We start from the raw sequence: 14,172 nt of genomic DNA, 5'->3' as shown, positions 1-14,172 counted from the left end.
GGTGGAAAACTTTTTTGTTAGCATTAGAAATGTTTGACATCTCTGTTAATGCACTATTATTTTATGCAAGTATACATGCAAACTAGCATGTTATACAGTGCATGTTTTAGATGCTGCACAGTAGAATACGCAGCAGCTAAAACTAATGGGATTAACTGATCTTGACTGATTGAAATAAAAAAGCCTATACTTCTAATTAATATTCATAAATATTCAAGTCTAATTGAAATCAAAGATGTATAAAAAATGCTGGTGTCAGATAGAACTGATGGTTTTTATTTTCCCTTAGGATAAAGTATACTATGGGAACATAATAGATGAGCAGGTTTTCGGCTCATATAAACATTGGCAAAAATATGACAAATAGAAAAGAATTTCTATTCTTTCTTTCCTATTTCCAAGATATATATATTTAAATATTTCAGAAATCATTTCACTTTTTGAATTATCATCAGCAAGGTAGAGCAGACTGACATTTCTCTGCATGATTTTGTTGTTGCTTAGTAGGTTGGGGTGCCTCCTGAGAGATGCAGCTCAGTTGCTAATATCCTCAAGCCTAGACCTGAGATAAAGGTAGCTAGCACAGGACTTGGGAACCTCACAGTGACCATTTTGCTTTCTGTCTGCTACTGGGTGAATCAGCTAGGGTTATGTTTCCCAGATAGACTGAGAAGTGCGCCTCTCTGAGCTGACCAGACTCTTTGGGTCTCAGTGTCCCATGTGTAAAATAGGATTGGGATGTGATTTCCTCATTCAGTCATGTGCAGGGAGGATAAATACATTCTTACAGTCTCAATGGTTCAAACCCTGTAGTAATACCCACACTGAGAAGCCATGTTTTCTTATCTCTGGAGGGTCATCCAACCATAGCAGGCTGGAGGTTTCTGAAAGCCCTTTCAGTCTGTTGTTCTTGTTGTTCTTGTGCTTGATGTTGCAGTTTGTTGAGTCTGTTTTTTCTTTCTTTTTTATAGTTTGAGGGATGCAAGAAAGCCTTTTCCAGACTAGAAAATCTCAAAATTCACTTAAGGAGCCATACGGGTGAAAAGCCGTACCTTTGTCAGCACCCTGGCTGCCAGAAAGCATTCAGCAACTCCAGTGACCGTGCCAAGCACCAGAGGACACACGTGGACACTGTAAGGAAGCAGAGGTCACATTGCAGTCTCCTGTACATTAGACCATGTGCTCCTTTCATCCAGCTTGGTGTCAGTAGGTAGCCCATAACCTTAGAGATAGGAGGGAGAAGTGTCTGGTGAGGCAGTTTAAGGTGTTTCAGAAGCATGGATGAAGATGGGCCAAACTAGTTGATAAAAAGGCTGCAGCTCCACAGGTTTTGCCTCAGCTAAAAGCAGTAACTGTCTCCCACTTGAATGGTCTTTAGGGAACCTGAAATCGTTATGAAAAGACACAGAAACTGTCTGTGATAATAATGGCTATTCTCTGGCAAAAACTCAGTTGAACTTGAGCCTGGGGCATGTACAAGAAAAGTCAAGAGAGGAAGAATAATTTTGTAAATCTCAAAATTTTCATTCCAACAAAGTGTTGCTTATGAATTTGAATCCCATCTGAGATTAGTTTAAAACATTTTGTTTCATAAGAAAGATGATGTTTTGTCAGAGACAAACAGTTTCCAAAGGGCAGAAGTCCAGAAACAAAATGAGAACAATGCTATTTGAATTAAATGGCAGTCACAAAACTTAAATGATCAATTTCAAATAGTCAATAGTATGGCTGGTAAATTAATCATTTGTACAGATGTTTATGGAAATGCTTTGTGAAACATAAACATCTAAATTGCAAAATAGCTGATTTCAGCAAACCGTTGGACCTGAAGTGTCACCTGTATTGTGAACCTACAAGTCTTCAGAGAAGACAGATGGGTTAGAACAGGCAGAAGGAGTTACTTATAAAGATTTAGATTTATTTGGTGAGTTAGATGTGTTGGGTTTTAAGAAAAATATAAAGGTATCTGGAATCTGTCTAAAATGTTTTTTTTTTTTTAGAAAATATAAGCTAAAGGAGTTTGTCTTGCACTTCACATAAAAATTTGTATTTTTGTATGTAGTATTTTTGAAACTTCAGTCTTCAGTGCTTGCTTTGGTTTTTGCTTGCTCTTTTTGTAATGTAGTGAACTAACACTTTTTCTTGTTCTTCTCTTCTGAAGCAGATTCTTCTATAATCCTAAACAGTCTCTCTGGGCCTTTACTGCACTTTCTTACATGATTCTCTAAAGAGTGTAATTTCTGATTAAGTCAAAGATTGCTCTGAGGGTGGAAGAATTGTGAGTATAACTAGCAATATTTATTGTACTGATTACCGAAAAAAGGTAACAGTAACAGGTGCCATAATGAAAGCTTTCCTTTTGTCTTTCTTATAAGGCTTACTTTCCTCCTATTCCTTTCTAATAAATTACTGAGCATTCTGCTTATAATAATGTAAAACATTTGTGTTCTGTAATAATGTGGTTTGCAGCATCCCAAGGTTCATAAAGACTTACTGGAATTAAAATAATTTGTGATATAACAGCTGCTTTATCCTTTTTCTTTTCGACCTAGAAACCTTATGCATGTCAGATTCCAGGATGTACAAAACGATACACAGATCCAAGCTCTCTGAGAAAACATGTGAAAGCCCATTCTTCCAAAGACCAACAAGTAAGGAAAAAGGTAAATTTTTTACTGTGTTGACTGGTGTAAAGCTTATGTGGAGAGGTCAGTATTCTAATATTAGCTGTTAAAATGCATCTTCAAGTACCTGTGCTGACATCAGGCTGTTGATTAGAAAAACTGTTAATGGGAAGTTTCATATGGGTTTCATATAAATGATATTGACTTAATGAGGCTGCATGCTTTAATGCTTTTTATTTTCTGATGTGGTGATTAATCACTAAAGATACATAATGAGGTGACTAAAAGACATTTTTTGAAAACCTTTTTTTTTAAAGTTTTTCAAGTTCCGCTAATCTGTAAATGCACAGTAATACAAAATCCAGTTTACATAGCCAGTCTCAGGTGAAAGGATGGATTCTGAGGGTAAGATGGGCTGTATTTGAGATAAAGGTGGAAATTATATTTACATATTCCAGACACTTCCAAATACCAAGACATTTCACAGCACTGGTTCTCTGTGGATGTCAAGTCCATGAGTCAGCAGCTGTTTATGTATAAGCACATCTTTTAAGATCTGAGTTGTGACCTAAGGGAATGATTTCTCTTCCTGAGCATTTTTCATTACAACTCCTATTAATCACTGGCAATATTTCCTTAGATCATTGAGGATAAAAATGGAAGCTTTCATTTTAAAGGAAATTGGTTCTGATAAAGGGGAAACGCATGAACTGGTTTAGGGATAGACAAAACTTTGAAACAGAGCCCTATGTAAAACAAGTTACAGTTCAGAAGTTTCAAAATTAAGTGCACAACCGTTCATAGAAAGTTGCAAGAAACTGTCTTGTGCAGCACTACGTGGCAGTTTTTGAGGCTGCAGTATATAAATTGAAAGAGTACATTTTGATTCAGTGGTTTGTTGAAGCAGGACATGGCGGCAGAGATTCCATGACAGCCTCTGAGAAACTGCACTGTAGTAATTTTGAGGAATTTCTTTTAAACTAATGAATGCCAACTTCTGTATCAGAGACAAGGTAACTGAGCATCAATTTTCACCTTATAAGCAGTGCTTTGGCTCCCTTGCTTCTGTGCACACTTCTCACAGGAGGACTACCAAAGGAGGTCTGCGAGCTCTGTCCTGCACATCTGAGAAGGGCAACTCAGCTACCCAGACACTTGTCTTTTACAGGCGTGTAGACTAAATGCCAATCAAGACTTTGCATTCTGAAAAATGTGTGTGATGTGTCAGATAAAACTGACATAAATGGACCTGAATATAGCTATTCAGCTGCACTGTAACATTACTGTCTTTGAAAGTGAAATAATGTGTTATCTCCCTTCTATCATTATGACAGATTGCAATACTCTTGTGGGATTTTCCTTCCTGCATTCACTATTTCACTTTGCTTGTTTTCCATTCCTTATGTGCCAGACCTGGCTCTTTTTACTCCTTGCTTGACTCTCTATGGGCACATTCTAAACTTAAAATTGCTTATTTCTCATTCCTGTTCGATAAGGATTTATTTATGTGCATTGATCACCTGTGATATGTTGATATATGGAAGGGGAAATAAGCCAAACCACCACAAAAAGAAAAATAGTGGCTTCTATCAAGCCAGATACTTAAAGTGTGGATAAAGTTTGCAATGAACAATGTTTACAAGGTACAACATAGTTACTGAACCTTTAAGAACTTATAAGTGCTAACTAACATCATGCTTTGGTATTTGAAATATTTCCTGGTAGTAATAATAAGTAAGAAACAATAAACCTTTTACTACAAAATTAAAGTTATTTATGGTTTTAATTAAAAGTGAAAATTGGCTTAATGTCAAAAGAGTCTTTACAAAAATGTGAATTCATCAAAAATAACCATAAAAATTCCAAGGTGATAAAGGCACAGTGGAGTAATACTTTCAGCCCTAGGGATCTATTCTGTTGAAAAGAATAAAACCCTTTGCTGTCACACCCCGTTAGTCATGGATTCATTTAATATATCATGCCTGACTGCTTTTAATCCTCCTTTTAACCTCCCCCAACACACCAAATGACATTATTGTGGTGTCTTAAGTTGCTGGCTTTCCAAGACTGTACCTGCAAATGAGTCTTTTATGTTGCAGAGACTTAAAATAGCAGGATGAAGTATATTCATAACAGTGGAATTAACTACTTGCTGTGCTAAACTTTACATTGACTCTTCAGCCCAGATTTTCTAGATCTGTCTTCCAAGATTTCCTTGGCCCTCTAAGATGGGGCCAGATTATGCAATGTGATATAGATAAATTTCCATCTCTGAATTATTTTAAACAACTATTCTTTATGGCTTACCATGTGAGGCAAAAATGCCTTTTCTCTAAATCTTCTAAGGCAGCTGGTGTTCCCCTTCTCCTCCCAAACTCCAGCCTCTGGCCATCCACCAAATAACTGGGAATTGCTCCAGGTAATGGGATGAAAATCCTATAAACCAAGAAGATGATGGCACAAATATATTTAACGCAAGCAATTTAGGGGATAGTACAATAAAATTTCATTTACATTTCAGAGGAAAGGAGCAGAGTAAGGAGCGCTATGCCTGCATTAATCATCACTTGTAAAATTCTTCATAAACATAAGGGAAAATATGTACACAAATACCACACACCTGGGAACAGATGCTGAAAATGTCTAGCAAAACATTTTAGGCATAATCTCTATGCATCACAATGTTCAGGATGTATTTAAAGATAATTTAGTGTGATAAAAAGCAGTACTTCCTATTTTATTTTAAAAAGTAAAAAATGCTCTCTGTGCCTGGATTTCAACACCTCTTCAGCAATATGGGTAGATCTCCTTCTAAGCAGGGAGCTCAATGATTGAAAAGTAAGCTGCCCCCAAAATGAGAGCATAAAGTGATGCTAAGAGGAATGCTAGTGCACAACATGCCACTGGGCTACAATATCTTTTGAAATCTGTCTTCTTCTTATTCATCTCCTCCTTTCAGTTTTGAAAGAACAACAAACTTAGAAGATTTCTTGTAAGTTGAACAGTTACCTTGTGGTATTTAATACCTGAATGTATAATGGAAGGTAAGAGCCATGCAGGATTCAAAGAGAACCGGGTATTTCTGTGGGTAATGGGACAGAGTTAAAAAATAAAGATGAGTTTTGCAAGGAATATTTTGCTGCTTGAAGGTCATGCTTCAGAATAGAAGTCAGCATCAAGCTAAATAGATTATGGAAAAGTGTGGTTATTCTGTACTGCTTATTTGCAGCTTCTCACTCTTTTTCCTGAAATGCCAGCTGCTAATGGACACAGTGTACCTTGGGCCTGGTCTAGAATAAGCATTTGCTTCTGAACTGTTACTTTAAAATAACCTTCAGGCTGCCTACCCTTAATTTATGTGTTCTGCTTTTTTCTTTCTCTTGTTCAGCTTTTATAATCCTTTTCTCTTTCAGTTTTCTTTCTTATTCTGTCTTCCACCTTCATAGCTTTGGGTCTTTGGGATATGCAGCCCAAACTGAACTTATGTAGGTGGTTGACGTGCATATGCTATGATAAAACCAATCCCAGGACTTTCTTCCAGTCCAGATACTCCTATATTCTCTCATCTTTCACCCTGTTTCTTTCTGTCATTTTTTGCATGTGAAGAGTTCAACTAAATTTTCCATTAGAAATTATATTGGAACATACAGGCAGCCTTAATAAGAAAGGCTACAGTTGAGAGCTTTGCTTTGGTATCCTCAGCAGGGCTCAGTAATTTTGTTCCTTGAATCATCTTGTAGAGTCTCTGACTAGTCAAAATGCACTATTTGACACATAAGCTTATTTTCAGTTGTTTACACTTTGTGTTTTCAGTAAACAGCAGATTTCTTTCATCTGTGAATTGATGATATGGTTTTGAAAATATTAATCCATAGTTTTAGTTTGTATGTATTTTTAGTAAAGTTAGTAAAGGCATAATTATATAATGCATTTTTAATAAAATCCAGAGCTTGCACTACTACATACTCAGTGATTTGAAAGCAATATACAAGACAAATACTGGCATTATGCTTTTTATAAAGATTGATTTGTTGTGCAAGCTATCACACAGCCTTGTACAAGCATAAGAACATTACCTTTTTCACATATCATGAAAACCATTTGCTATTTCTACAGGAGTCTTGCTGAAGGAATCTGTATTTGTAAATCTAAAGAAAATATTTAAGCATTACATTGCAAGTTATGCAAGCGCCTTGTTGTTTCTCATGTGCCTTAGCATGCATCCCAGGAGAATCTGCTCCAAGATTTTGCCAGGCACAGAGTTGTGACTGATTAGCCTGTAATTCCTTGGGTCATCCATTTTCCCTTTCTTGAAAATGGGGGTTATATTTCCATTTTTCCACTCGTCAGGAACTTCACCTGACTGCCATGATTTTTCAAATATAATGGATAAAATGATTGTTTCCATTTAATTAAAGGAAAACATAATGGATAAGGACACAACTGGTTAGCTCCATCTTTGTGGAGAAAATGAAAAGATAATTCCTTTTCAGGAATTCAAATAAGCAACACTAGAAGGGAATGTAAAAGTCTTAGTCTGGGCCTTGAACTGAAAGACAGTTTATACCAACTAATACCATCCGTCAGCTGCCCAGTCTTTGATTCTTTGGCAATTTTAACAATGCCCAGATTATGTCTTGATCTTGTGTAATTTAGTTATGGATCAGATACATTATACAGATGAGCTTTTATATATTGAACGATTACTTGACAATTGCCTCTGAAAGCTGTCTGTCTCTTGGATACCTACATCATCTTAGCTGAATCAAATGGGTCTGGAGGAAACTATGCATGGATTCAGATGACAAAATAGCTTAACACCTCCTAGGTCTCCACTTGATTTTTCAATACTATACAGAGAGGCATAGATCAACTAAAGCATGCAGCTTTTAGTCTTAATTATATTTTGCTCCTTATTTATGTATTTGATTTGTACTTAGTCTTAGTCTAACACAATTGTGCTTGTGTCTATTTTCCTGTCTTCTTCCAGGACACAATTTTCGTATTGTCTCTGCCAGAAAGCAAGTAGCATGGAGCCATGGTTTTGGGAGAGGCAGTGCAAAGGATATTTCTGAAAACTGGCTACAGCTGGTAGAGGTTTTTTGAATTGTAGTGTATATGGCACATCTTCTAAATCACTAAGAAATGAAGGGCACAGTGAGACCTCAGGAGACAAGGGATATGTGCATAGACTTCCAGCTTGGTTCATTTCTGCCTAATAATTTTGCTTTTGACACAGATTGATCAATTGTAAGATGACGGCTGAACAGTGGCTTCTGTGGAGTTGTCAAAGCATTCTCCCAGTGAAAATGGGCTCTTCCAGGATTTGTTCCTATGATATCTGACGGACTCTTTTCAGGTGTGCTGAAGAGGAATAAAAGACAGGCAGTTCTACTTTGGATTGTAGTAGAGCCTAGTAGAGAACAGCAGTTCACACTAGGTGTGGAGCAGATTAGAAATAATGAAATAAGGATATGGATTGTCTGGCCAAAGGAATTCCTGGAATTGCATTGCAGAGTGGTGGCTTCTACTGACCTTGATCACATTTCCCATCTGAACTGAAGGGGCTGTACTGAACCCACCTTGCACAGCTCAAAATGATCCTGCAGATACTGCTCTTCTGTCGCTGTGCAACCCCTGTATTGACAAAAAGGGGATATAAAATCTTTACCTTCAGAGGCAGATCTCAATAACTGAATGGTCCTGAATCCTAGTCATTTTATATCCCTTTTCTAACAGTTTACCACTTCTGTCTCAGAGCTCTGTTATGTATAATATATATAAACCTGTCCATCTTACCATGAAAACATTAAAAGAAATGGGGAAAAAAACATGCTTAAAAACATGATATCCTCTATCGAACATTATTTCTCTGAAAATAAGACATACAAGTGTTTTCATTACAGGTTAACATGAAGTTTTCTGTAAAGCTTTGAGAGATTGTCTACCTTTGTATGTGAGTCATGTCAGCAAATATATTACTCCCTCAGCAAAATAATACAGAGCTCTTGCTTCTTATAGGGCTGCTCATTTTTTGATTATTCATTATTTACATTGTTTTACAGTAGAAGCAGGCTTTTTTATTGTGACATGTTGATTTTACTGCACAGTTGATGAAGCTACCAGTTTCTTTATAGGTTCTGAAATAAACACAGTGTTACATCACCATTTAGATTTAGTGGAGAACATGAATAGTAAACAATGTCTGGTGATTTTCTTTAGCTAGTATCTTTGGTTTATTTAATTTCACAACACTTATTTCCATTTTATCCTTTCATTTCTCAGTATTTGAGAATCCAGAAACATAATGCTTGATGTGTTACTCACAGGAAATAAATTAACTTCTTTCTATTTTTTTTAACTCAGAATGTTCAGTTTCTAAGGAAAGAGGAATCCATGGAGGTTTAGAGCATTACATCATTGGTATTTCAGCAGGTTATTCGGGCACTAATCCAGTTACTGGTGACATTGTCCATTATGTGACTATATTAATCTGGAGAAATTGCTCTGTTTATGAACATCTGCCTCGTGGGGAGTAAACTGCCAGGTTCTGCATTATGAGCCCAGTTTGCTTCTGCATCTTTCAGGTTTCACTTGCCCTTATTAAAACTCTTTGTTAAAATTTCACGGTTAAAATAGCAAAAGAGAGAACAGATTGAAAGGGAAGCAAATCTATTTTCTTGCTTTGTGAGCAGTTGAACATAAGGATATTTTCCATCATTTGTTCTTTATGGACTCCATTTAAGAGATGTCACTAATGCAAAAAGAAGTGCATTCAGGGGTTAAGGGTCAGTGAGCAGTGCCCATGGCAACTAAGAAACTATTCTGCAGAAAAAATGCAGTAAAGAGAAAGTGTTTTAATCCCCAACTTTAATCCCTTTACTTCCTGTTTTCAAAATGAAATATAAATCAGGCACCATGATGTGCAGCAATTTTTCCTGAAAGGGATGTTGGCAAAAAGGGATTAGGAATGGCAGCAGTGTTTAAGGAATTTAATCATACAATTTGTTGGAAAACTTTTGAGACTACGAATGACCAGTTCTTTTGAGTGTGGTCAGTGAGAAACAGGAAAACAGACCCTGAAAGTGATGGAGGACTGACTGTTGTTGAATCCCACCCCCATCCAGCTGCTGCATGAGGCGTTTCTTACACGGAAACTTCATCATCGGGGATATGCTTTGCCAGGGGTGAATGTAGAGGAGGAAACAACAAAACCCTCCTTATGATTTTCAGGGTGCTATTGCAGTTATAATGAAGAGATTGTTGGTACAGTCTGATATTAACGTTTTCTATTTCACATCACGACTCCTCCCTGCACTTGGTTTCTGCCCTGAGTTTGTACTCCTATGAGCTTTGGCAGTGTGATGTGTTGAAAAGTCACCCTCGTTACCTTTAAGCATTGCAAAAAATAAAAAAAAAATAAGAAGAGAATCCATATCATCTCAAAACACTGGAAGCAGCTGTAAGTGTGTGCCCAAAGTGTTTTACGTTCTTCAGGTTCATTTTTAGTAGCAGACACTATAATTTTCTCCATTTGTGTGTCTTTACTTCTCTGCCACAGCATATACATGGAAGTGGGCTTGAGCAAACAGGAATTCTTCTTTCTTTAGGTGCCTGATTGACAGAGTCCATTGGGAGGCAGCCCTGAAGGGCAAAGGTGTCCAGGAAGGCTGGACATTCTTCAAGAAGGAAAACTTCAAGGTTCAGGAGCAGGCCATCCCCATGTGCCAGAAGATGAGCTTGAGGCTAAGAATACCAGCCCAGCTGAATAGAGAGCCTTGGCTGGAAATCAGGGGGAAAAAAACAGTTTATTACTCTTTTATTGCTTTGGAAGAAGGGGCAGCCAACTCAAGAGGCCTACAAGGATGTTGTAAGGTTAGGCAGGGAGAAAATGAGAAGTGCCAAAGTTCAGTTAAATTTAATTTGGCTACTGCAGTAAAAGACAATAAAAATGTTTATAAATATGTTACCAACAATAGGAGGACTAATGAGAATCTCCATCCTTTATTGGATGTGGGGTGAAAGGGTGACAAAGGACGAGGAGAAAAGGCTGAGGTACTTAATGCCTTTGCCACGGTCTATAATAGTAAGACCAATTGTTCTCCAGGTACCCAATCCCCTGAGCAGGAAGACAGGGAGGAAAACACAGCCCCAAAATCCAAGGGAAAACGGACAATGACCTCCTCCACCACTAACACACATACAAGTCTATGGGGCTGGGTGGAATCTGCCCAAGGGTACTGAGGGAGGTGGCAGAATTTTTTTCATATTAGATTCCATAGAAATTTAAAGTCAAATAATGCTCATTAATAATGTAACTGATAAGGATTTGAATCTGGATATATCTGGCCTTTAATTTCACATGCACTTAATGTCATGAAAAAGCCATGTTACTAGTGATAGCAATAAAACCAGAATAAGGTATTATCTGTACAAGTAGCCCTTGTTCTGAGTATAGTATTGTTAAGCATCTGAACAAGTTCCCTTCTTCAGATTCAAAAAATGCCTGCCGTAATAGAATGTTATTAACCAGTATTTAAAAGAGAAGAATTCTGCTTGTGCTCTGTTTCTTTCTTTAACCCCTCACCATTTCTTCATTATAATTTTTTGGTGTCTTAAGGATTTGTGTGATTTATTTTCTTGTTTGTTTTTTTTTGTTGTTGTTTTTCTTTTCTCCCTTTTTATCTCCTGTGTTTCAGTTGCAATCAAGCTCAGAGCTTGGCCTGGATATCCTGAATGACTGCCTTGCAGTCCAGCCCCTCCAGCCAGCCCCATCGCCACATGATGCTGCAGATAATACTTTGGGACACTCCCCAGGGCTTGCTCACAATATTTACCCAGGTATAGAAAGAGACAAATAAACAGCCTGCTATATTATTTTTCACTGAAGATTAGGGATGGCTTTGCAGAGTCGGATGCACTCTAAAATCCATATCTATCTCATTAGAAGGATCGAATCTGTAATATAATATGAAAAGATAGATTTTTAAGAGATTTTTAACAGTTTTTTTTCAAAGGAGGCAGGAGAAATCATATTTTATCCATTAAAAGACCAACTGGAATGAAAAGCAGTATTTTTGCTCTGTAGGCATTTGACTTGTGCTAGCAGTTCACTTCTACCATTCCTTGTAGGCGTCTTGAATTCATTAAGCTTCACTGAAAAATTGAAGGAGTATTTTTTCTTTTCCTTATTCATGTATCACATAACAGTTTTCAAACAGATCTACATTAATGAACTTAAATGTTGCATTATGAGCTCTCATATTATAGCTATAAATATACCAAGAACCACATTTGTGCTGTAAAGGTGATAATCCTATTTTTTTGTTTCAGTTAAGTATCTAGATTTTTGTATTAAAATACATAACGCTGTCATACCTCTCTAAATGTACAATTGTTTACATTTCAGCTAAATTTGAAATATTTGGTAAGTTATGAGTGATAGTATCTCAAAACTTAGGACAGCGATGGGTAGGATGTTGCCATTTTTTAATGCAGTATTTTAGTAGTTGTAAAAACATCTGTTTTTAATTTTCAGGCAGAATACATCTAGGAGTTCAACTTTCAATTGAGAAACAGATGTAGGAAGTGAAAGAATTATCTGACTGTTATGTGCAGTGCTGAAAATGACATTATATGAAGTGCCCACATTAATAAGTGACTTTATTTTACTGTGAGGCTTGTAAAACTATCAGTCCTATGATACGTTTTGTCAAGGCTGTTGAGAGCTACACACTAGTTGGTGATGATCACAGAATCATAGAATAATTAGGGTTGGAAAGAACCTTAAGATCATCAACCTCGCACTAAACCATGTCACCCTAGACTCTGTCCAACCTGGCCTTGAGCACCGTCAGGTATGGAGCATTCACAATTTCCTTGTGCAACCCATTCCAGTGCCTCACCACCCTTACAGTAAAGAACTTCTTCCTTATATCTAACCTAAACTTCCCCTGTTTAAGTTTAAACCCATTACCTCTTGTACTACCACTACAGTTCCTAATGAAGAGTCCCTCTCCAGCATCCTTGTGGGCCCCCTTCAGATACTGGAAGGCTGCTATGAGGTCTCCACAGAGTCTTCTCTTCAGGCTGAACAGCCCCAACTTTCTCATCCTGTCTTCACATGGGAGATTCTTCAGCTCCCTGATCATCCTCATGGCCCTTCTCTGGACTTGTTCCAGCAGTTCCAGGTCCTTCTTGTGTTGAGGACACCAGAACTGCACACAATACTCCAAGTGGGGTCTCACAAGAGCAGAGTAGAGGGGCAGGATTGCCTCCTTCGACCTGCTGGTCACGCTCCTTTTGATGCAGCCCAGGATACGGTTGGCTTTCTGGGCTGTGAGTGCACACTGCTGGCTCATGTTCAGTTTCTCGTAAACCAACACCCCCAAGTCCTTTTCCACAGGGCTGCTTGAAATCACTTCTCTGCCCAACAGGATTGAAGCTAGGTGAGGACAGTGTGTCCAATGAGCTAAGACCAGGTTTTCAGAAGTTGAGGACATTCTCAGAGATTTTCACTGGAATCTGTTGAGCACTCAGCTCTTTTACCCATGTAGTTTTCAGACTATGATTAAGTCTCAGACTCCTGATGCTTGGTCTATCCAAACCAGTCCAGACAGCTTGAAGAAACTGCTGCCCCATGAACTGTCAGGATCCTAGGCTAAATAAAACTTGCCTCCAGGCACCCCTTAGCTGCTAGTGTCTGCAGTCATGATGCAGACAGCTTCTGAGACTGTGGCATTATTTTTTGTCTTTCATCAAAGCATCATGCTTTGTCTTTCAATTAAGCACTACTAACTATGGACATTCTTTGATACAATAATTTGTAGTGGCTTATTTTTTTTTCTTACTTGCCACTGATTCCTATAGTTCAGCAATTCTTATAATATTAATCAACATACTTTTATCAGCATTAATTTCTTGGTAAGTAATAAACTTCTTTCCCTTACATGTGTTCACAGTTATCTGTAACCTGGCAAATTTCTTGTAATTTTATTCACTTGTGTGGGTTCACTTTAGTTACTGTGGGTATTATGTCAGGTATAGATGAATTCATGTCACTTCATTTTGACAGCCACCCAATACAGTTGAAATGAATTGTTTCATTAACTACTCATCAGGGCTGCTACATAATCATATATTATGTGAATATGTGAGATAACTCCAACAGGGAGGGAATTATTTTATTGAAATGGCAACATGAAAGTTATTCATGCCCCAAGAGAATACAAAAGCATAATATATGAAAGCTTATGTGTCCTGCCTTAGAGAAGGTACCCTTCAGACTTCTCTGAAAACAGCATTTTTCCTAAATGTAAAGAAAAACTTTGAGACTTCTCTGAAAAATAAAATTTTTGCTGGGGACTGCTTTTGGGTTTGGGTTTTTTTTGTTTGTTTTTTGCTGAGGACTGTTAGAAACAGCATATTAGCTGAAATCTGTCTGTGTTACTTTTCAAGTAGAAAAAGGAACAGATTTCCATTCTTCCAATGCCATTAATCAAACTTTTCTCACTTGAAGTTTACTTTTCTTATCATTTGTGCATTTAAA

At 37.4% G+C, this 14,172-nt stretch overlaps 1 protein-coding gene across 2 annotated transcripts in view; it reads left to right on the top strand.

The window, feature by feature from the left end:
- Window positions 1–14,172, top strand: part of GLIS3 (GLIS family zinc finger 3) — a 109,236-nt gene that overhangs the window by 69,490 nt on the left and 25,574 nt on the right. For both annotated transcript variants that reach the window (XM_061477760.1, XM_061477759.1), the window contains exons 3-5: window positions 972–1,133; window positions 2,553–2,663; window positions 11,324–11,465. In XM_061477760.1, the coding sequence (XP_061333744.1) occupies window positions 972–1,133; window positions 2,553–2,663; window positions 11,324–11,465 (415 nt within the window). The remainder of the gene's footprint in view (window positions 1–971; window positions 1,134–2,552; window positions 2,664–11,323; window positions 11,466–14,172) is intronic.

This window comes from Pezoporus flaviventris, unplaced genomic scaffold, assembly GCF_033815535.1.
Source record: "Pezoporus flaviventris isolate CSIRO_AGI_PZ_B2104156 unplaced genomic scaffold, CSIRO_AGI_Pfla_v1 ptg000108l, whole genome shotgun sequence".
NCBI classification, from domain to species: domain Eukaryota; kingdom Metazoa; phylum Chordata; class Aves; order Psittaciformes; family Psittacidae; genus Pezoporus; species Pezoporus flaviventris.
Note: the sequence above shows the minus strand (reverse complement) of the source record. Positions and strands in the feature narration are given on the sequence as shown.